This window comes from Mustela lutreola, chromosome 14 (assembly GCF_030435805.1).
Source record: "Mustela lutreola isolate mMusLut2 chromosome 14, mMusLut2.pri, whole genome shotgun sequence".
Lineage (NCBI taxonomy): Eukaryota > Metazoa > Chordata > Mammalia > Carnivora > Mustelidae > Mustela > Mustela lutreola.
In genome coordinates, this window is record NC_081303.1 from 50,675,312 (window position 1) to 50,698,814 (window position 23,503).

The window sequence follows — 23,503 nt, forward strand, 5'->3', positions numbered from 1 at the left end:
TGGCCCTGCCTCAGGCCGCTCATGCAGGGATGGTTCTTCCCACGGGGGAGCCTGGTCGCCAAGGCTGCCCCAGCGTTCAGTTCTTGAGGAGGAATGGCGGTAGCCTTCATTCCCTCGTCGAAAAGTGGAAATGTTGCCGCTGTTGTGTTTATTAGTGTCTGGGAAAAATCAAGTAAGATAATGGAGCAGGAGAACAAAAAGGAAGTCATTGAAAACTGTAAACCGTGAATCCATGGTGTGTGGCGCAGAGGTAACCTATCTGGTCTGTGGAATGGGTAATGGCAGGGCCCTGCCTATTTTGGGGATGGTTGGGAGACTCCGAAGAGGCCAAAAATGGAAATCCTAAACTCTACGAACAATCCAGAGGTATAAAGAAATGGTAGGAGCTGGGTCAACTCGTTCAGATCTAAACGTGGGTTCCCCCCCCTGGTTTCTGCATGGTCTAAGGTTTTCTGCTCTATTTGTTTCTAGAAAAAAAGAAAATTCAGTCCATGTAACTCTTTGAGCTGTTTTTTGTGTGTTTTTTTTTAAGATTTTATTTATTTATTTGAAAGAGAGCACAAGTGGGGGGGAGGTGTGATGGGGGAGAGGGAGAAGCAGGCTCCCCACTGAGCAGGGAGCCCAGGACTCGATCCTAGGACCTTGGGATCATGACCCGAGCTGAAGGCAGACACTTCACCGACTGAGCCACCCAGGCGCCTCATCTCTTTGAACTGAACTGTTTTTTAAAAATGAGTTTGTCTCATGAGGTTATGGGTTGTTCCTCACAGACGAAGACCTGCTATGGCTCCCTGAGCCCCAAATGACCAGGTTCTGAGTTTCCCTCTTAGGAGCTACAGAGTGTGGGTTCTCCTCTGGTCTTGCACATCCCAATCCCCTCTTTGTCTCTGCTGCTCTCTGCCTGGGGCTTGGCTTGGCCAAATCAGCCAGCCCCCCGACGGACGCTGTCTGGAATTAGACCACACGCTGTCTTGCCCCGGCCTGAGCTGTGCAGCCTGGGGGAGCAGTAGAGCGGAGAGGGAAGGCCGGGGCCAGAGCCGTCTGGGATCCGCAGCCTAAGTGGTTTGTGCCAGTCTGAGGGAAGAGACACTCATTTGGAAACCACATTCTAAAGAAGTGGTCACATTCTGACTGCGTTACAAGACATGCCCATAGAAGTGAAGTTTATTATAAAAGGTATTATAAAGGATACAGATGACTAGCCAGATGGAGAGGTACCAGGGATGGAGTATGGAAGGGTCCTGAGGGCAGGAGCTTCTGTCCTGGTGGGACTAGGGTGCACCACGCTCCCCCCAAGTGGATGTGTTCACCAACCTGGAAGCTCCAGTAAAGGCTATTTTATTGCCAACTATATCAGAAATGAGACTCTGTCCGTGGATCATGTGGTTCTTGATCTCTGGGTTGTGAGTTCAAGCCCCACACTGGGTGTAGAGATTACTTAAGTTAATACAGGTTTTTAAAAAGAAGAATTAGGGGTGCCTGGGTGGCTCAGTGGGTTAAAGCCTCTGCCTTCAGCTCAGGTCATGATCCTGGGGTCCTGGGATCGAGCCCCACATGGGGCTCTCTGCTCAGTGGGGAGCCTGCTTCCCCCTCCCCCGCCTGCCTCTCTGTCTACTTGTGATCTCTATCTGTCAAATAAATAAATAAAATCTTAAAAAAAATTAAAAAGAGGAATTAGATTGGCTACAAATAACAGAAAATCATGCTAGAGTTCCAGAGACAAAGATAGGTTTATTGCTTTCATGCAGCCAGAATCGCAGGGTAGGCATTCACAACTGCTCTGGTGTTACCATGGGGTCGTCACGTCCCCAAGCCAGTTGTTCATGGCTCTCCTGTGTACGTGCAGCCCTGCATCATCATGCTGGTCATCTCGTATTTGCAAAATGGCTGCTGCAGGTCCAGACATTACGTCTACATTCCAGGTGGGAAGAAGTAGGAAGGGTAAGGATCTTTATCAGGAAGGCGAGTGTTGCTAGAAACTCTCACCTGGTTTTCTATTGGCTAAAGCTGTCATGTGGCTACTCCTAGCTGCAAGGGCATGTGATGGAGGAAGAATTTTCAGCAAAGTGCGCGAAGGCCAGGCAGTTTGGTTGGTAAGAAAGGGGACAGATATGTGGTAGGCACTTAGCAGAGTCCACCGCAACAGTATGGTCCTGATTTTCCCAGAGAATATTGGGACGAGGCCTCTCTAGAAACGGTGTCCTGGTGGTCTGATGGAGACAGGGCGGCTTGAAGGAGAACCTAACTTAGAGGGAGGGAGGTACCAGAGGATGGGGGTAGGGGATCAATCCAGAGAGATACAACCCCGGAAGCCAGGTGCTACTGGTGTGTGCCACCGAGCCGCGGACTAGCCACAGGATATCATGCCTAGTCACCCTGAACCATGGATTGGTTGGGAATGTCCTGTGGGGGGTTTTGGGGGGTGCGTTTGGCACTAAAAGAGGACCGGGTCATGGTTTACCACCTTCCTGCAAGGTGCCCTTTTAGACCCTTTGCAAGGATCTTCCAAATTCAGACAAATGTTGTAGGTCCACTGGTCTCCCAAGAACAGACCCCACCCCCCACCCTAGCTCTGTCCTCACCCACTGGGCATTCCAGAGCTTTCCACTCACCAGTTCTTCATCTCTCCCCCTTAAGAAAATCCAGCAGCTCTCGGAGGGCTCCATGTTTGGCCACGGCCTGAAACACCTGTTCCACAGCCGGCGCCGGTCCCGGGAGAGGGAGCACCAGACGTCTCAGGATTCCCAGCAGCAGCAGCAGGGCACGTCGGACCATGAGTCCCCGGACGAGAAGGAGCGCTCCCCGGAGATGCACCGCGTCTCCTACGCCATGTCCCTGCACGACCTGCCCGCGCGGCCCACCGCCTTCAACCGCGTGCTGCAGCAGATCCGCTCCCGGCCCTCGATCAAGCGGGGCGCCAGCCTGCACAGCAGCGGCGGGGGCGGCGGCGGGGGCGGCAGCAGGCGCACCAAGAGCAGCTCCTTGGAGCCCCAGCGTGGCAGCCCCCACCTGCTGCGCAAGGCCCCCCAGGACAGCAGCCTGGCCGCCATCCTGCACCAGCACCAGGGCCGCCCCCGCTCCTCCTCCACCACCGACACGGCCCTGCTGCTGGCTGACGGAGGCAACGTGTACCTCCTGGCCGAGGAGGCCGAGGGCGGCGGCGACAAGGTGAGGTGGGTCTGGAGGAGGGTGCTGAGCTGGGGGGCCCCGCCTGGCGGGTACCCAAACTTTGCGGCCCATAGACCTCTCTGTTCTGATGCAGGAGTCAGAGGTAGGACTGAGCCCAAAGCCAGAGATAATCCCCAAATGGCCCATTTCTGTGTTTCCACATTTTTCAAAAATTATGATTTGCTGCCGCTGATATTAATTCTGGCTTATTTACCTTAAACATGCTATGCGGAAGCGGTAGGTACGGTTGGTTAAGAGCACAGACCAGCACCAGCCCTGGCTCGGCCACTTGCTAGCTGCGCCAGTCACTTAACCTCTGTGTACCTCAGTTTCCCCAGTCGAATATGAGGCTGATAACAGTAGAGTTGCTGTAGGATTGCATGGATTCATATTTATATAAATACTTGGCATGAAGCCTGGCACAGTATCATTTTTATTATTATTACCAACCAAAGAAGATAGGAATCCATGAAGGGTTGTTTGGTAAGGAGAACATCTAGTTTGACACTTCCCGAATTTCTGTCTTTGTTCCTTCAGTCACATGACAAGTACTTATTGAACACTTGTTAAGTGCCATAACGGTGAATGAGAGGAAGGTGCTATGTTCACGTAACTTTCTGAGCAAGGGGAGGGAGATGGGTAGATGGACAGAATCGGGTGATAAGGTTGTGGTAGAGGCTATTGAAGCTTTGGGGGTTCAGAGGGAGGGGAGAGCCATTGGCAAAGACCTTCTGGAGGAAGCCATTGAGTTGAATCTTGAAGGAGTATAATTTAGCCAGGGAAGAACGAGGGGGAGGGGAAGGGGGGGTACAGCAGGCACAGAAACCGGCTAGTGGTGCAGGAGGCTTAGGCTCCACTGTGGTCGGAGCGTCCAGCTCTGTCAGGGGCTGACAGGTAGGCAGAGCCCGGATCCTAAGGGCAGTGTGAAACCATCCATGGGTGTTAGGCAGGAAGCCAGGGAGAGGCGGTCTCTCTGGACCTCAGTGTTGGACTGGGAAGTTGGATTGGGAAGAGAACAGGCGTGAAGTCAAGGAAACTGTTTTTGGAGCTACTCGAGGAGTCTAGGCTGAAGTTAGGATGGAAAGGGGACAAATTCAGGAGGCATTTGGAAGTTGGAATCCATAGAGTGAGAAAGTAGAGAGGAAGACCAAGGAAAGGAAAGAGAAGAGGCGGAGTCCAGGGTTCCTGGCTTACCAGCTTGAGGGAGGGGACATCCTCCAGCTGAGGACACATGGGAGTAGGAATAGGTTTTGAAGGCAAGTCATGAGTTCACTTTTGGGCATGTGAGTTACAGGTGCCCTTTGGAGCCATCCAACTAAAGAACACCAGCCAGGAGTCAGGTTCATGGGGGAGAGGTCTGGGCTTGGGCTGGCACTCTGGGAGTCAGCCCTGAGCTTGAACTCACGGCATGTGTTGAATGAGCGGGAGGCCAAGGACGGATCCGACATACAAAGGACAGAGCAGCCAGACGTGTAGGCGTCGTCCTGGGGGAGACATGATGCGGAAGCCAAAGGAGGAAGAAGTTTACAGGAGGAGGGAAGTACTCAACAGGGCGAAATGCAGCAGGAGGGACAGGTCACATCAGGGTTCAGAAATGTACACAGGCAGTCGTAAGCAGTGGGGGTCATGGGTAACCAGCAAGAAACCTGTTTCGGTGGATCGAGGAGATGGTGGCAGTGGGGGCGGTGGCAGTGGGGGCAGCACGTGTCGCTCCTCTGGGAGAAAGGATGGTAGACACAGGGAAAGGATGGTAGACACAAAACCCACTTTGGGTTTTGTTGGTTTTTTAAAGATGGGTGGGGAGAGTTGTGGATCACCAAGGGCCTTGCCAGCAAGGTAAAAGGACTTCTGACTTTTTTCCCCAAGTGAAATGGGAAGTCATGAAAAGGTTTTTGCACAGATAACGTGACACCTTTTAAGAAGATTGCTGTAGGGGTGCCTTGGGTGGCTCAGTCGGTTAGGCAGCTCCCTTCGGCTCAGGTCATGATACTGGGCTCAAACCCTGCGTGGGCTCCCTGCTCAGTGGGGAACCTGCCTCTTCTCCCTCTGCTGCTCCCCCTGCTTAGTGAAGCTAGTGAAATCCCCCACCCCCACCCCAGGCATGAGCTGGCAGCGACTTGCAGCTGGGTGGGTGTGGTAGAGGTGGGGAGAAGGGGCTGGATCCTGGATTTGCTTCTGAGCTCGAGCTCCATCCGTCTCTGATGGACGCAGAGCTTGACAGAAAGGAAGCAGGCAAAGACGGCACACAGGTTTTTGGCCTGGCAGCTGGAAGGAAGAAATTGCCGTTAATTGAGTTGGGAAGACAGGCAAATGGAACGTGTATCTGGCAGGGGCCGTGGGGGCAGAAATCGGAGCGAGGTTTTGGACGGGATGTGTTTGAGATGGCCTCCGACATCCATGTGGAAATGCCAAAGAGGCTGTTTAGTGTGTGAGTGTGGAGTCTTGGGGAGAGACCCAGGCTGGAGGCATGCATCCGGGAATCGTCTGTGTATAGACAGGATTTAAAATGACGGCACTGGACCATTTGCAGGCATCGTTCCAGCTGTGGAGCGTGTGTTCCAAGAGTGAGCTCTGCATGTCGGCTGAAAGGCCTTGTGGAGTGGGGACCCGGAGGGTCCGGGTGGAGCGAACGGGGTTAGGAGCTTGCATTGAGCAGCCCGGCCCGCCTCTCCATGCTGTGCCAGTGAAAGCACTTCACAGAGCAGATTAGAGCAATCCCGGCAAGCAAGGGTCCCTGGGACCACAGCTGCCTCCTGAGGAGGGAGAATGTGAACCTGGTTATTCTCCCGCTGCCTGAGCAGACGGAGCGGGTGGGCAGTGGCCCCGTTAGAAGCTGGTGGTGAAGGTTTGTTGATATTTGCGGACTGGGGGTGCAGGGGGCTTGGAGGCAGGTGCGTCCGCTGGGGAGCTTCTCCCCAGGCTTTTGCCTGTGGCTGCTGCTTGGGCTTTACACTGCCCCTGAGACGGCTGGGCTTCTCTTCTTGCCGCCGGCGGAAGACTGGGGCTGGACACTGTTGGGCGAGCTGCGGGGAAGGACGGTTCCCTGGGTTTAGCGTGGTCACGGGGAGAGGATGGCTCCTGGGATTGTCTTCTCTCCGTATTTAGTTAGAACTTTTCAGCTTTCCCAAGCTCTGCCGTGTTATTGCCTGGTGGATGACATCCCTGTGAAGCTGTCAGGGCGGGCACTGTCTCCGTTTTCCAGCTGAAGAGTTGGGCCTAGAGGAATCAGGACACTGCTCGCCTCAGGACACGCGGCCACTTCCCGGCAGAGAGGAGACCGGATCCCACATTCTAGAACGTTTGCCAGGTTGGACAGACGTGAAGTCATTACAAGCGCTAAGGGCCGTTTTATGCGGTATCCACAGGGTGCAGATTCGCCTCGGCTCAAGCGGACGACATTATGGCTTGTTTGCCATTCCCCCTTCTGTGACCCAGCTTTCCTGCCCTGTAACTGTCCCACCAGGGATACGTGAGTCGCTGGGGGGCTCCTGAGGAGGAAAGGGGTCCTCTAGCCATCAGGAAAGCCTCCATTAGCTGACTCCCCCAGACCCAGAGGCCATTGGTAGGGGTGAGATGTGGTGCTGGTTCCGCCCCAGTCTCTGGGCATGAATAGAAGGTATTCTTCTCTCTAGTAAACACAGCTCCCCACATGCTCTCTGCAAGCTCGCTGGTGATTACTAGCATCTATTTTTAATTCATAAGCCTCCCCCACTACCCACACCCCTTGCCATTGTTTGGAACTCACCAGCTGGCTTTCGGACCAGCGCGGCCCTGGCGGGGGTTGAGTTACTGGAACAGCCCAGGGGCAGCTCTGGCTCCTCAGCTGTCATGGGGAGGCTCGCCTAGCCCCCACCCAAAGAGAGCAGGGGGCCTCCAAGGACAGCAGGGGTGCAGCAGGGAGACAAGACAGGGGCTCAGAGTCTTGGGTAACCACTCAGCCTTGGTGACCTCATCGGGCTGTCGTGCCCTCCAGATCCAGTGAGTTGTTTTTGACATCAGGCCTTAAATGATTTCCCCTTAAAAGCAAAAACAAATGCCCATCCCTGCCCCAGACCCTGCTTCCTACCCTTTTTGGAGCCACGGCCAGGGTAGCTTCTCTCTCTGCCCGATGGCTAGAAAGCAGAAAAAAATGGTCAGCCTTTGTTGGAGCACTGGCAGGTGCAGAGAGAATGCAGTGACATCTGGGTTCTTTGTCTGTGTATAGCGCCACCTTAACCCCTGGGATTCCTAGGTCCCCAGGCCTCGGCAGGAACCACTGGGTGCAGGTGCCATGGAGTTGGGCCGCCTGGATCCCTGGCAGATGAGTTCGTTCTCTCTCCCTACCTCCCCACCCCCACCCCCACCCCGTCTCTTTTTGCTGAGCAGCAGTTCCTAGAAAATGTGTACTCTCAGAGAAACCTAGTAACTCTTCCTGTCCTGCCTTGCTTTCCTGCTCCCAGCCTTTCAGGGAGTGGATTAGCCCCTGCAGGGGTCAGAGGCTTCTATTCCCTTTTCCTCGTTTCTTCCACACAGGTTTGGTCACTGCTTCCCTCTTGGCCTTAATCAAAACGTTCCCCCAGCTGTCGCCATGCGTCCCATACCCCTTTTCTGGGCTTCTGTAAGGTGCGTGGGGCCGGAGGGTCTCGGGAGAGGGAGAGTGTGGGAACCTGGGTTTATGGCCAGCGCTGCCAGGTGTGCCCCTGGCCTTGCTCTGGCTGCCTGTCTGTCCCCTTCTGGATGGTGTGGTTGGTGTACTCTGAGGACAAGGAGCGGTATGCGGCGGGAGCCTGGAGCCCACACAGGGAGTCTGGATAGCCTTAGGAGACCAGTGTGGAGCCTTTGGATGACAGGCCTGCAGGGGCAGGGTGGGGGAGGCCAGGTCCACAGCAAGGTGCAGAGAGCGGATCATGTCATGACTGGATACTTCCTGTGGCCTCCGGGAGGTCTTATCTCCAGGCTCCAGGCTGGGCAACCAGTGGTGTTCAGCTCATCACCCGCACCAGAGCAGACTCTGGACATCCTGTTCCTCAGTAGACTGCACCAGACTTACTCGACAACAAGCTTTCTTCTCCGCCCTGGGAGCACCCCTGTTTACGCCAAGGGATGGCACGTGAGGGGCCACCCTTAGCCCTAGGCACTTGCCAAGAAGACTGATGGTGGCAGGTGCCGAGGGGCCCTCGTTTGTTTATGTCTGAGAGCCTGCCGGGGCAGAGCAGGTGGGGCTGCTCTGCTGAGAGCGGGTTTTCAAACTGTGGCCCCACAGCAGCTGGGGGAGGCCGGACCATTCGTCTGTGGGGCCTCCTCGTATGTCTGAGCTCGTAGGCCGGATAACATGGGAGGCCGAAGGGGCCCCGCTCTAGGGTCAGATGGGTCCCTTGGCCCGTCCGCACAGACACATCCACCTTCAGAACCATGTGGCAGTCCGCCCGCCTGCTCAGGCGTTCCTGCACACGCTCGGGTCTGTGCCAGCCGGAGCTCACTCCCAACTGCTGGAGAGGACCGCCACCTACTCTGCTCCCCGCTGCCACCCGTCCCGTCCCCTCTTCCCTTCTCTTCTTCTCTGCATGGAAAGGCTCCTCAGGTGGAGGGAGAGCAGCAGCAGCCAGCCCAGTGGCCTCCCAGGGACTCCGGAGGCCGTGCCCAGGCTGCCAGCTGCTCGCCAGGCTAAGGCGGGCCAGCGCTGTGATGTGCCGTGAACCTTTGTTCCCTGTCTCAGTGATTCAAAGACCCTGTTTGCCAGGGTCCTTCGGGCCCCACACAGCAGTCTGTCTTGTGGTACCTGAAAAACAAGGGGTTCTTCTCTTAGTTCGAGTTCCTCATGTTCGGGTGAAGCCCTTTGCCTGGTAGGGGTCCTGTCCAAGCAGGAGAGGGGCTAGAAGGTGACGACCCTCCCCCTTACCTAAAGCTCTGACTGAGAGATCACGAGCCACAGCCTTCTCTTTTTGAATAGGATCGTGGGCTCAGTTTGTTGTCCTAGGAGGCACCTGGCTGCTAGAATTCGCCTTTATTCATCTATTCCCCACCAACATCCATGACTTCCCTTCAAGTTGGAAGGTTCCACTCTTCTCCAGATTAGCCCTGGCTTCTGGAAGTACGGAATTCCGGGGAGGGGGGTGAAATTAGATCATGTCCAAGTTACCTAATAAGACCCAGGGTCTTGCCTCTTCAACACTCTTATGTCTTAGCCCAGCCTCTTCCCTCGGGACCCTTAGTCCCCCTCAGGTGCCCCCCCAGTGGAAGGCGGGCCTAAGGTTTGGGTGCAAGCCCCACACCGAGCCGGTAACAGCAGCAGCAGCAGCAGGAGCTCTCTCTCCTCCGGTTCCAGACGCGAGGAGCTGGCGCTGGCAATGCAAGCCTGGGTCATGGGAGCTGGCGCAGGTCTCCACGGTCCCTGTGTGCATTCCTCCCTGGATCAACCACATCCCTGAGATGCGAAACATGACCCTGGTCCCCTCTAGCGCCAGATGAGGCAATGGAAATACAGTAGCGTTAACCTGATCCCCTCTCTTGCCTCTTCTTTCTTCTCACGGGCAGTCTGGACTTTCTCTGTTTATACCCTGCAGGGCAGAGGGCTCTGAAACAGAAGCAGGGGTGAATACACACCCCCTCCTGCATTCCTGCTGGGCTCCAGGGACCAAGGGCTCCCCTGCCCTGCAGTGTGGGGGCTGCAGGCAGTGAGTGATGTTTCTGGAAACAGTAGCTTTTTCTGACCTTCCTCTCTCTCTCTCTCTCTGCCAGGTGCTGGGATGTCTGACTGTTTTCGCCTCCTCCCCGCCCCCCCCAGTCCCCACTTCCCTCATCTTCCAGAGGCCGACTCTTGTGCTTCTGCTTCTTTTGTCCTCTTGGACCTTCACCGCAGTCTGGTTTTGGGGAATTCTCACAGCATCCTTTCCACCTCTCCAGAGAGCCCACTCCTGGGACCCCGGAGCCGGGCCAGGATCCAGGGCTGGTGAATAATTGAGCAGCATGCTCGGCAGAAGCTCAGGCAGATCCAAAGCGATACCGTGACCTCCTTCGGGTGGCTGGAAAGACAAGCGCTCTGTAATCTTAACTTCATTATATAAGGTTTCTTCACTGCCAGAGCAGGCAGCTTCAGACCCACATGCGATCTGGGCCCCATGTTTGAGTCCTGGCTTCTCCGGGGGGGAGGCCCCTAGGACTCGCCGCCTGAGTCCCTCTGAGCCCAGCTGGCTTCGGCACGTGGTGGAGCAGCATGTCACGACTTCCAGAACACTGTCGCTTCCCGTTCTCATTTAATCAGGGCAGCTTGTGGGACGTGAGGAGCCCTGGAGTCGGCAGGACGCCCCAGGAGTTCTGCATTTCAGTCCTATGCTTTCAGAAAGGAATCATTCCGAATTCTTCTTGGCAGATGGAGTGGGGGTGTGAGGGCGAATGATCTGCTTCCCTAAAAACTGTCCAAAAAGAAGATGCTGCATCTTCTCTGGGTCACTTTCTCCCAGACCTGTCCCCAGTGTCCCCACTGCCCAGGAGAGGGAGTGGCTATGAAACGGTCATCTTTTTCTCTCCACCTGACACCAATTTTGATTTTCCTAAAAGTGACCAAGGGACGTGGCCTCCTGCCTGCTTTTCTTGCTCATGGGGCCCAGCCTCTCCCCCCAACCCCCGCTCCTTAGAAACATGCCCACCTGGGTTGCGATAGTTCGATAGTTTGTCCTGAAGACGGTGAAACTTCCTGCCTTCCCGGGGGTGCGGGGTGGGTGGAAATGCAGGGCTCTTTGTCATTGCTTGAGTTTCTAGGAAAATGTACCTTCTGGTAGGGTCGACAAGCAAGTATTAGGGGATGGCCTCGGAATGCTGACCCCTTCCCCAAGCCCCATTTCTAAGAGGTGAGCGGTAGAGAAGCAGCAGCCTCCCACGGAGGGGAGGGACCCTAACTGAGATTTTCACAGCGCACCTGGAACCTGATTATTTTGAAGGTCTCACCTTCTATTCTGAGCCACTCAATGTAGCTGTCTTTAGCTCCTAAAGCTGATGACTTCTCAGGTTTCCCACCCTTCGGAATACAGGGTTTGTGCTTTTTTTTTTTTTCCCCCTCCAAGAGAAAGAAGAGTAAGTAGGAAGATAAAAGGGGAAGGGCTGAGGAATCATAATAACGGCCAAGGAAGAGAGCAGAAAAGTGTGATGCAGAGTGTTAGAGAAAGAAGGGGCCTGGCTTGAGAATTCTGAGGGGAGTCTGAGCGGAGGAGAGCTCAGCAGTGGAGAACCCGGGGCCCTGCTGGGCCAGCACAGGAGCCGGGCTCCCATCCAGTGCCCAGGGTCCAGTGTCCCCTCCTGGGATGCCACCGGCCCCTCTGTCACCCCAGACTCAGGCTAACTGGGAAGGTGGAGAGCATGCCACCGGAGACACCTGCCCCGGGTGTCTCATGTGCGGGAGCCACAGGGATTGCCCTGTCTTGGCCGACCTAGGGCCTGCGTCTCAGCCAGCCAGAGGGCTCCCTACCAGCAAGTGCACGTGGTGACATTCACCCAGGAGCACCTTCTCTTTGCAGAAGGAGGTTGCTCTTGGGTTCGTGTCTTTTCCAAGCCCAGTGCTTGAGTGCCCACTGCGACCCTCCCACACCTGCCTACCCCTCTCCACTTGGCTTCAGGTGGCAACTGCTTTTCTGGCTCTTCCCATCCCAGGCCCCGTTTCCCAGGTACCTCGCGGAGTGACAGTGCGGTGTGTGAGCGTGTGCAAGGACATACACATGGGGCGAGGGAGCCTCAGCCTTCGTCATCTTGTGCAGTAAAACCTACAGTGTGCCAGGCGTGTCCTCTTTGAGCTTCGCTGCAGCCTGGGGAGTTGATCAGACGTACCATTTTGCAGCCAGGAAAACTGAGGCTTGGGGATGGAGAGCCTCCGGGGCGGGGCTCATTCACCCACTCCTCCCGCCTCCAGATGCCCCCTCCCTGGTCTCATTCCTGAAGGCCTCCGGGCTCCTGCTTTGGGGGTCCCGCTGCCTTCTCCTGGGCTGGTGGAGGAGCAGGTGTAGGCCCCATGGAGGCCGCATCGCTAGTGAGCCACGGGCAGAGGTTTTAGGGCAGCCCTCGGGCTCCAGGCCCTCTGCTGTGCCTCTGGAAGGATCAGGCAGCCCTCACGGAGCCCAGCCTTGGCAAGTCTTCCTGGGATGCATTTCCCTTCAGTCTTCCAGTCTCCCCTACTCTGTACACATCCCTCCCATTGGCCTCGGGGACACGGAGCCTCAGGGCCTATGTGGACTTGACTGAGGTCCCAGACTGAGTGTGGAACTCACACCCAAATCCAGGGCTCACATCCCCTCTCCTTCCACCTCACCACGACGCCTCGGGCTCCCTGCTCCCTGCCCCCGGGGCCGGAAGTTCTGTGTCCTTGGCAGGTCTGGGAACATTTCCTACATCTAAAGACAAGAACAGACTCTAGAGGAAAAGGGATCTCTCTTCCTCTGGCTTGCCAGGCAGCCCTCCCCCTGAATTCTGTTTGTTCCTTTTCTCTTAGCAGACTGTTGGTTCACCCCTGCGCTCCACCCGCCATTGCCCTGCTGTTCAGTTATGGTGCGGACGGGTGGGCTGTCCTCCAGAGCCAAGGAGCTGAACCCTCCCAGGAGGGAGATGGCGGAGGCCTGTGGACCGTGACTCTCCTTGCGTCGTCTTGGTGGTACATTGTGTTGCAGGAACGTCTTTCTGGTGCTTCCAAGCCTTCACGATCCTGGGCAGTCCCAAGAGTGAGAGCTCATGAGAGAGTCCCAGAGCTTAGCTTTCCCAGCCCCTTCCCCGACTCTGGACTCCTGCAGGCGCAGCCTTTTTCTGCTCTGCTTGTAGGGAAAGGTTACAGATCTTAGCTTGGTGGAGCCTAGAAAGGAGGGAGGCAGGGGAGAGGTGAGTGGTGGTTGGTTTTTGTTTTTTTTAAAATTGTTCCATTTATTCAACAAATATTTTTTGAAGCACTTCTAGGCATTATGCTGAATTTGACTTGACACATAATATACAAAAATAAGACCTTTAAAATTATGGCTTTTTAAATTGGTTGTGTATGTTTTCCAACCAAAATTTCTTAAGTAGTTAGTTAGAAAACACTTTTGCAGGGGAATCTGGCTGGCTTGGTCAGTGGAGCGTGCGACTCTTGATCTCAGGGCTGTGAGTCTGAGCCCCACTTTGGGTGTAGAGATGATTTAAAAACAAGATCTTACAAGAAACCACACACTTTTGCAGTGAGAAATACTGGGGAAAAAAATCAGTAAGAGCTGGTCTGGATTTAGAAAAAGTAAAGTCTTTTGATGACAGTTTTGAAGTAGCCAAAAGGTTCTTGTCTAGAACGCATTAAGAGTATGTGCAAAAACAGCTTTTGAAAATTTTGGTCCCCAAACACTTTGCTGTAGATATTATTTTATAGGATTGTCGTGAGGGTTGGAAGGAGAGGGATGTCTCTGTACGAGAAGACTAGGCTGTGTGTGGCCGCGTCCGACAGAGCCACAGAAGATGGGCTGTGTCTGTTGCGGCTTGATGAGCTAAGTCATTCGGTCATTCTGCCTATGGAGGGAGGGTCAGGGCTATGCTGGACACAGCGAGGGGCTCGGATATATTGAAGATGTGATTCGTGCCTTCCTAGGGGAAGTAAGACCTAAGCCTATTTAGACATAACCATTACGCAAGGGGAACGATGCATAATGCCAGAGCATAAAGTAAAGATCGAATGCGGTGGGAGGGGGATCATTTGCAGATGTCAGAAGCTGCTGGAGGTGTTTCCCGACTGCACCCAGCTGAGCTGGCCTCCAGAAATTGGGACCTTGTGATGGGCTTTTGCTAGTTTCCTGTCGTCACAAACTCCCAAGTCATCCGCCACCATTAATGTTTGTAGGTTTCACGAGCCCAGGGTGTGGGGATTTCTGGTCTTGGTGTTTTTGGCTGCGTGCCCTGGCATTGGGCCCCAGAGATAGGCCCTGGGCTCTCCTTATCTCTTTGCACCTTCTTGGGACCACCCTACCACGTGTGGACCCTCAGTATTAAAGCCCCGAGTCCCTGGGCTGGCTCAAGGACGTGCAAGATCTGTGCCCCTGGTGATTCTGCTTCGGAAGCCTCCCTGAGACACCCAGCCCGGCCCTGAACGCTGCAGGCCACCCAGTCCGCCAGCTCACGGTGTGCTTGCCTCAACCGTGGCCCTCTGGCCCCCTCTGCTGGCCACTCCCAGGATTTCCTGCTGGGAACGTCAAGATGAAGTCCAAGGAGGGAGGAACTGCTGTGAGTTTGCCCTCTGTGTTTGATGTTAGGTGTTTTTACCTGAGCCATGCTGGGGGTGTTGGGGTGGGGTGGGGAGGAGAGCAGGGAAAGGGGAGCAGAAGCCAGTGGAGAAGTAGTTGCGGTGGTGTCTGAGCAGAGTGGATTTGTGGAAGAAAATCAGAGAGCAGAGGAGTCCCGCGGGTGAGGTTGCCTGGGTCCTCTCTCCAGCAGGGAGCTCTTGGGTAGGGAGGGTGCCTCGGGAGTGATGGTGCCGTAAGCCAGGGGGCAGGGCAGCAGGGGTAGGGGGCTCCAGGTTGAGCTGGCTGTGTTAGGATCTGTCAGGGAATCCCCTCCAGGCTCCAGCCTTTCTGGCTTTCGAGACCTTTCAAGTTTGGAAGCCTGGCTAGGAGCCCTAGTTCCTCTAGGAGGTGAAGAAAGGGAGTTCGTGGGACCGTGACTCTGAGAGAAGGGCTTATGATGGCGGGAGGCATGCACAATGGGAGGGGGCGAGCAGAGTGTCCATCTAGGTGGGTGGTGATGCCGGTACACGTGTCCTTGCGTGCTGCATCCCCGCCTCCCCCACCAGGGGTGGAGTTGTTGCCTGTCAAACCTGGGGCTCCTCATGCTCCCTGAACTCACTGTAGCAGCAGCTGGACTTGAGGATGGGCAGAGCAGGGTGGGGGGGGCACCTCATCACATCTGGGTCTACCTGCTCAGTGATCCTGCCTGTCTCCTCCCAGATGGGAAGGAGCAGCCTGTGAGCCCCAGGGGAGGGGAAATCTCCCAGAGCAATCCGCCCCTAATCCCCGTCAGGCTAGAGATGGCCGCTGCAGAGGCTGGGAGCTTGGGCACACCCGCTCGCAGACCCCGGCTTCCCTTGGCAAGCCCCGTGCTGCCCAGGGACTGTGACTCTGGGGGACTGGCCCAGTCCGGGGAAAGCTGGAGCCTCAGAGGTCCTGGCACCCCCTCACCTGCACGGCTTCGGGACGCGGGACCTACACAGGTGAGGCCCCTAGAGGGTGTGAGGAGGCAAGTTCACGGGGCAGGGTTGGGAGAAAGCCAGCAGCTCGTGCGCACTCTCTGGTCTCTCAAGGTGTGGCCCCCTCCCCATTACAGAGAGCTCTTTGTGGATGGGATGGGGAGGAGAGGGTGAACACCAGGCTTCCAGGCTTCCACACGCCTAGCCTGAGGAGTGTCGGGAGGGCCCCTGGGGTTGGGTCAGGGGGTCTTTTGCAGGAGCATGGCTGGACCCTGGCACAGATGCCTCTAGAAACTGGTGGCCATGCATCACTCGTCTTAGAACCAGAGGAGCTAATGGGAGGTTAAGTGGGAGGCGTGTGCCTGGTTGTGATCGCTTCTGTCTACAGAGAAACACTGCCAGGGAGAGAGTGTTGGGAGGGTCCCAGAGCCCTGACTCCAGGCGGACAGTGGGGAGTCCGGAAGGAGCTAAGTGCTGGGTGCCCAGAGCTTTTGGAGAACTTGCAGGGTGGAGACGGGAGGAGGCCCCAGGGCGGGAGGGTAGCTTCGGGCAGTCCCAGGAAGCTGTGGATGTGAGGAGGTGGCGGAGTCAGGCTCCTTGTCAGTGGGTCCGGGGATGAGGTGGCTGAGGAGGGGGGGGCATGGATTTGACCAGAGCCGGTAGGTGGGCTTGTCATAAGGGACGGGAAGCCGAGGGCTAGGGGAGAGAGATAAGAGGGTGGCCCTGAGGGCCCCATGGGAGGCAGCGCCTGCTGGCTAGAGGCATCAGCTAAGGGTGGCCTTCACCCCAGCACCCACTGCCTTGAGTTTGCACGTGTGGTCCGAAGGGATGCGCTCCGTGCCCTCAAATCTCTCACTGCAGCGCGCAGTTCCTTATAAAGCCGCCAAGGCCATGCCATGCCAGGAGGGAAGGGGCACCATGGGGAGGGCACCAGGGCCATCAGGCTTCTGTCCCTCGAATCCCCCTGGTGGTAGCTGGGGCCTCGCTGCAGGTACTCACTGTACCCTGGCGGACAGACCCGGGGTACATAAGGCCCCACGTGTGCCCCATGAAGTGCTCTCAGCATTTGCCTCCCCGCCCTCCGGAGAAAAGCCGCTTAGGATCCCAGGCACCGGTGGAACCGCCGGGCAGGCTGGTACTGTCCCCTTCCCCCTCCCCCTGCGCCTTTCCCACGTGGGGGTGCCTGGGTCAGCTGGGATGGTGTGTCCAGCGCTGCGGCTGGGCCACTGCCCTCCCATCCCCACAGGGCAGAGAAAGAGCCAGCGGCCCCACGGGCTGGGCCTGCTGATTTGGGAGGGTGGGGGCAGCCCCTGGTCCTACTTCTAGGACCAGGGTTTAGGATCATGTTTCCAGCTCCGGCTGGAATGTCAGGTTGGTGTGGGAGAAGTCAGGTCGCTTTCCTCTGTGCTTCCCAGTCAGGTCAAACTGCCTCTTCAGGCAGAAGGGTGTTAGCTGGCCATGACTGTCCTGGCCCTGGCTTGCCTCCCTTCCCCTCTCAGAGGTAGATGGACTCGACTGGTAGAGTGAATCTGAGTGTTCTCCCTCCCGAAAGAGGTGCTCAGATTGGAGGCCCTGGGGCGAGAAGTCAGCAGAGGGCAGCATCTCCGCTGAGTCACGTGGGCCCAACAGTGGCCATCACACTGGCCTTCAGGGCTCTTAGCCTCTGGAAGCCCAGACCTGCTCAGGACAGCAACCTGCCTGGACCTCAGCCTGCTGGGCCAGACCCGCAGACCCTCTTGTTCCCCCTCCAGGAGGGAGCCCAAAGACCACCTGTCCCAGGATGGCAGGGGCTGCCCGTTCTCCTAAAGGGACATCGACACTCTAGGGCTCTTCTCCCCTCCCTTCTCCTCTTTTTTCCTTGTCTAATTGTGACCTTAGTGTTGGCTTTCTGGTCCCCGAGCAGAGAGCTATGACAGGAAGTCCTCATTTTCTGGGTCAGCCTGCCCTGGGGACCCTAAGAGTGGTAATTTGTAAATCCGGGAAGGGACTCTTGTCCCCTGGGGCGGGGAGTCAGGCTGAGAGCCCTCTGCGGTCTCTTGGGGACCTGTGAGCACAGGGGTGGAGCGCTCCGACCTTGCAAGTGGTGCTTGTCGGCATGGTTCCCCTTGAAGATCACTTGGTGTATTTTGTCTGTTGCTAGAGAACTAGAACCACTATTCCCATCTGACAATAGCTGGTCCCTTTCCCTCCCAGCGCAGAGCTTTCTGAAAGCCGGATGCTTTCTGGCCTTGGAGCATGTACCGTGTGCTCTTGGCTGCAGGGATCCGGGCGGCCAGGCTGGTTGGTTGCTGTGCAGGAGGGCGGGCTCTTACCCCAGGTCTGGACTCAGCTTCACAGAGGGCCTGGGCTCAGGCCTGGGAGGAGGTGGGAGCCCCGGGAGGCCCAAAGGAGCCTGAGCCCATCTGGCAGTGTGCCTAATCCGGCTTCATTCAGAGTTGCCGGAAGGGGGCAGGGAGGAGAGAGTCCACGGTTCCAGGAAGCCACGTGGAGGGGGTGCTTCCAGGGGCAGGAAGCAGGGAGAGGAAGAGAGAAAGTTGCACCCTGGATGCTTTAGGCAGCATCCCATCTCCGGCTTTTCCAGAACATTCACCAGGACTTCTTGGACCTCAGTCACGGTTCAGAGCAAGGGCTTCAGCTCTGACCAGTAGGTACAGGGAGTGGGGGGCATGACGTGGCCTCCTGGGGATGGGACAGCACTGTCGGAGGAAGCATGGCCCTCCCTCCACTATTCTTCCGTTGTAAGAACTGGCCTGGCCCGTGCATAGGGCTTCATCTTGGAGTCAGGTGCCTCAGGGTGGTGGGGGGAGACGGTGGTGCTGGGGCCACAGTTCCAGGAACGGTGCTGGCCGCGGGACGTGGACAAAACGCTAGGTGGCCTGTGACAATTTTGAGAGAGGTGCGGTGATACCTGGGTAGCGCATTCACTGCCGTCCTCTGGCTGGGGGCCCCAGGGAGTTTCACCCTCCAGTGACCAAGGCTTGAGCGATCTGGACTCGGCCCCAGAATAGGGGGTTGGGAGTGCATTAGAAAGAGCTTCTGCCCTGTTGAAAATGAGACCACAGGACGAAGGACCCAGGTAGCCTCCAGCAGGCCCACCCTGATAGGACGTTACTTGGAGCTGAGGTTGTAGGACCCCTCGCCTTCCACATCCAGATTTGGTAATCACCACTACTGTCTAGTTTCAGAAGATGGTCAGCACCTCCCGTAGGAAACCCAGACCCGGGAAGTAGCCACGGCCTGCTCCTCCCCTGCCGGCAGCACTTGACCACCGCCAGTCTGGCTTCTGTCTCTGTGGGTTGAGCCATTCTGGCATTTCACATGCATGGAATCCTTCAGGGTGTGACTGTTTGTGTCTGGCTTCTTCTGCTTTAGTGTGATCTTCTCGAAGTTCACCCGCATTATAATATGTATCCGTGCTACTTTGTTTCTTATATGGCCAAATCAGATTCCACTGTACGGACGTACTCATCAGGTGGGCCCATTCGCAGGCTAATGGACATCTGAGTTGTGTCCACACTTTGGCTCTTGTGAGAAGTGCTGCTGGGAGCATCTGTGTATAAGTGCTTGTTTGAACACCCATTTTTATTTTTAAAAATATTTTAATTGGGCACCTGGGTGGCTGGCTCAGTTGGTTAAGCGACTGCCTTCAGCTCGGGTCATGATCCCAGAGTCCTGGGATGGAGCCCCACATCAGGTTCCCTGCTCCATGGGGAGCCTGCTCTTCTCCCTCTACCTGCCACTCCCCTGCTTGAACACACCCGCACTCTCTCTCTCTCAAATAAATAAATAAAACCTTTAAAATATTTTTATGTTTATGTTTTTTTAAGATTTATTTATTTTAGAGAGAGAGAGAGAGTGTGCAGGGGGTAGGACACAAGCAGAGGGAGAGAGAGTCTCAAGCAGACTCCGCTGTGATGTTCGCCGTGATGCTCGGCCTGATGCGGAGCTCGATCTCACGACCCTGAGATCACAACCTGAGCTGAAACCAAGAATCGGACTTTTTTTTTTTTTTTTTAAGATTTTATTTATTTATTTATTTATTTGTCAGAGAGAACGAGAGAGGGAGCACAAGCAGGGGGAGCGGCAGAGGGAGAAGTAGGCTTCCTACCGAGCAGGGAGCCCTATTCAGGGCTCGATTCCAGGACCTCGGGATTATGACCTGAGCCGAATGCAGACACTTAACAACTGAGCCACCCAGGCACCCCTGAACACCCATTTTTAAAATTTCCTTGGATGTAGACCCAGGAGTGAAATTGGGGGGTCATATGGCGGACCCGTGTTGAACTTACTGAGGGAACCCCCAAACTGCTTCCCACGGCGGCTGCACATCTTTACGTTCCCGCCAGCGGGGCGTGAGGGCTCTGGTTTTCCTCCATCCTCGCCAGCACTTGTTATTTCCCTTTGAAATGTACAGCCACATGAGTGAGTGTGAAGGACCAATTTAGTTTTGGTTTTGAGCACCTGCTGGATGCCCCGAGATGATCCTGTGACCCCTGCTTTCACTCAGTGTCTGTTGTCACCCTCCTGACAACCCCTTGGGGGGGGGGGGCATCACTTCCCTTTCCCAGATGAGAAAATGGAGTCCCAGAAGAGTTCGTGACATTTCCAAGGGCACACAGCCCTTGGGGGACAGAACCAGGACTCTAAAGCTAAATCCGCGTCCCCTTGCCCTGTTTCACCCATCCCCCCTCCCGCACCCCCCCTCACCAGTTTGTTCTGTGTATTTAGGAGTCTGGTTTTGGTTTTGTTTATTTATTTTGTCTTTTAGATTCCACGTGTGAGTGAAATCATACGGCATTTGTCTTTCTCTGACTGATTTATTCGCTCAGCATTACACTCTCGAGCTCCACCCGTGCCCTTGGAAATGGCAAGGTTTCGCTCTTCCTTCTGGCCCAGTGGGATTCCGTGGTACACGCGGACCCGCTCTTCTTCATCCATCGGTCCGTCCGTGGGCCCTTGGCTGCTTCTCTTCCTGGCCGTTGTCCGTAATGCTGCAGTCTCAATGGCCTTTCTTTATGCTTTTTGTTCTGTGTGTGTGCTTTTTTTTTTTTTTTAAGATTTTATTTATTTATTTGACAAACAGAGATCACAAGCAGGCAGAGAGGCAGGCAGAGAGCGAGAGGGGGAAGCAGGCTCCCTACCAAGCAGACAGCCCGATGCAGGACTCGATTCCAGGACCCTGAGATCATAACCTGAGCCGGAGGTAGAGGCTTTAACCCACTGAGCCACCCAGGCACCCGTGTGTGCTTTTTTTTTCCCCGATCTCTTTCTCCTCCTCTGCTTTTTCTATCCTTCATCGTTTCGTCATCTTATGCCAGCTTTTTCCTTCCTTTGTTAAAGTATTCTCCCTCTTCTACCTCTGCCTGCTGTCCGCCACCTCCTTGGCTTTCTGTCCCTTAATCACTCTATCCCAGTTCAGTCCTGAAGGGGTCCTGCTGGCATTGGAGGGGGGGGTCTTGGTGGAGGAAGGAGAATTCCCCACCTTCCTCCAACTCCAACACGCGTCATCCTCCATGGGGAGAAGGGCAGAGGGGGGCTGTTCTGTGACTAGAGGCACCCAGCGGGATCCAAGTGTGGTCGATGCCAGTGGAGGGGCGGGAAGGAGCTGGTGTCCTGCTATGGGACCACCAGGCTCAAGTCTGGGTCCCAGGGCAGGGGGGAGAGGCAGTCAAGGGGGCCAGGACCCCAGCCCCAGGCCACTGCAGCCCGCCATCAGGCCCCAGCTCATTCAGCCAGGAATGTCTGTTCTCCTCTCATTCATGGGCATTTCATAGCTGGCTTCCACTCTGCTTTTCCATTTGTAAGCTAGACAGACTCTAAGTCACGGGAGGAGATGCACTAAGCTGCCGGAGTAAAGCCAAGGTAGGGGGAGAGTTGCTATTTTATACACCCTCGGAGTCCTGAAGCACTTCTTTCTTTTCACGGCATCCCTATCTCATTAGCTCCTCCCACACCCCTCCCGGCCCTGCAACAGATGCTCCGCTCCTTGTAGAGACAGCAAACCGCCCAGTGCTGAGCATTAAGCCAGGCTTCAGCCAGACCCCAAACTTTTTGAATGTTTTTTTTTTCCTCCCACCAAGAAGGGTAAAGAGAATTGAGCATCTTTGGAAGCACGGTGGCCTTAGCAAAGGGCCTGATTATTTCATCTTAAAAGTCGCGTGTTCATTTGAGCGTCTGACTTTTGATTTCAGCTTGGGTCATGATCACAGGGTCATGGGTTCCAGCTCTGTGCTGGGCTCTGCTGAGCATGGAGCCTGCTTCAGTCTCTCTCTGCCCCTTCTCTTGCCTCCTCCACATGGGTCCTGCTCTCTTAAAAAAAGTCCTATGTTCCTAGAGAATTGAATTTTTTGTATTGCAGTATCTATACTGTCATATCAATATTGAGTTCATTGATTGGTATAATCTCTTAATTAAACTTCATCCCCCACCCCGCCCCACCCCACCCCAAATTGTGCTGCCTAGATCTGGACAGCATTTATGAGTGCCTTCTGTATGCCCCACACTGGGCTAAGTGCTTGCTAGACATCATCTGGTGTAATCCTCACAAAGACCTAAGCCTAGGCAGGATTATCCCATTTCTTAGGTGAGACTACGGAGGGTCAGGACAATGGAGAGGCAGACTGTTTGTCTTCACTGCAGGAATAGTACAGGAGGAAGGGGTTTAACTGCGGGATGGGGCTTTAAGTCGGACTGGCGTAGCCGTTAGACCTTGGGACAGATCATTTAAAGGAGACTGTGGAGTTGGCCCCTCTGGTGTATAAGGTCAGAAAATCCGGGGCGCCGGAGTTCTGGAGGTCTGAGCACCTGGAGGGAGGTCCAGGAGACACCAAGGGAGACCCAAAGCAAATGTAAGGGGAGGAACTGGAAAAGGGATCGACATTGTCCCCAGCATCCCCAGGGGCGCTGTGACCTGAAAAGGCCTCAGAGGAAGCCGGCAGAGGCGCCACCCTCCCCTGATTTTGGCAGGGCTTTTGTTTTCAATAGTGTTTTCCAATAACTTTGCACCTCGGCAAAAGCCGAGTGCAGTGACTTCTGCCTGTAATTGGCACAGGCTGCTTCCGGTTCCGGTGTGTGTGACCGGGCCACTCTCTTTGTGTTTAACCCCTTCCCCCACACATACCTCATCCCGCCCCACACACACGAAGAGCGAACGGTCCGACCCGGCCGTCCTGGGGGTTGCTGTGTGTAAAAATACATGGGGTTGAGCCATTTCCTGCCGCTTCCGTTCTTGCATGGCGATAAGACACTGGGGACCCAGCTGCGGACAGAGAGATCCTCCAGCAGCCGAGGGGGAGCCGGCCCTGCGAGAGCAGGACTCCAGACCCGCCCGTGTTCGTCTGACCCCGGGTTTCCCATCTTTCCTATCTCCTGCGCCCTCTCTTTCCTTTCTCCCCACCGCTCCCATCCCTTCTCAGCCTCTCTCCTCCTCTCTGCCGTCCTGATGCACTTGGGAAGCCTGTCTGCTGGTGTGGAAAGGGGCTGTCCTCTCCTTCCTGTACATTCACCCACCCCCGAGCTGGGCCCTGCTGCCCCCAGGCCCCCTGGAGCCATCCCTGCTGCCCTTGGCCCTCGGGGTTGCTTCTGGGACTTGAATCTCCAGGCCCCGGCCCGCAGGGTGGGTGGGGCCGTGCTCTCCTCCTGCAGCTGGGAGACTGGGCCTGGCCGGGTTCTCCCAGCAGCATGAAGCGGAGGAGGTTGCTGACGACTCGAGAGACCTGGAAGGTGATGGAGGGGCTGGGAGGGGAGTCTGCAGAGGCGGGAGACCTACCGAACTTCATCAGGGAAGCTGGGGTGGGGAGGGCTGGGAGGCTTCCTGCGTGGGGCCAAGGTATAGGCTTCCGTCAGCACTCCGGGAGAGGCCTGCTGCAGGCTGGAGCCTTTTGGGGAGGTTGAGTCCAGAGGAAGAACTTGTCTCATGGCTGACCAGTCAATCGCATGACTCTCCACTGAAGCCTCGGATTGGCTTGGTCCATGGGAAGGGACAACAAGCGTCCTGGCTCCGAGGTTCCGTCGTGTCGTATCTGGGTGTCCCTGGGCAACTTGCTTGAACTTTGCGCCAGAGGAGGGGTAGATCCGCCTGGACTGCCTTTTAGGGATGTTGTGAGAATCATGTAGATCACAGATGTTTCCAAATACGAGCCTGGCTGGCTCAGTTGGTAGAGTGCGCAGCTCTTGATCTCAGAG

At 55.8% G+C, this 23,503-nt stretch overlaps 1 protein-coding gene across 5 annotated transcripts in view; it reads left to right on the forward strand.

The window, feature by feature from the left end:
* Positions 1-23,503, forward strand: part of TMCC2 (transmembrane and coiled-coil domain family 2) — a 37,732-nt gene that overhangs the window by 9,781 nt on the left and 4,448 nt on the right. For 3 of the 5 annotated variants that reach the window (XM_059146040.1, XM_059146041.1, XM_059146042.1), the window contains one exon: positions 2,638-3,168. In XM_059146040.1, coding sequence (XP_059002023.1) covers positions 2,638-3,168 — 531 coding nt within the window. Of the gene's footprint in view, positions 1-2,637; positions 3,169-14,161; positions 14,362-22,933; positions 23,042-23,503 lie in introns of those variants that run through there. The other 2 variants (XM_059146044.1, XM_059146043.1) reach the window with 2 other exon arrangements.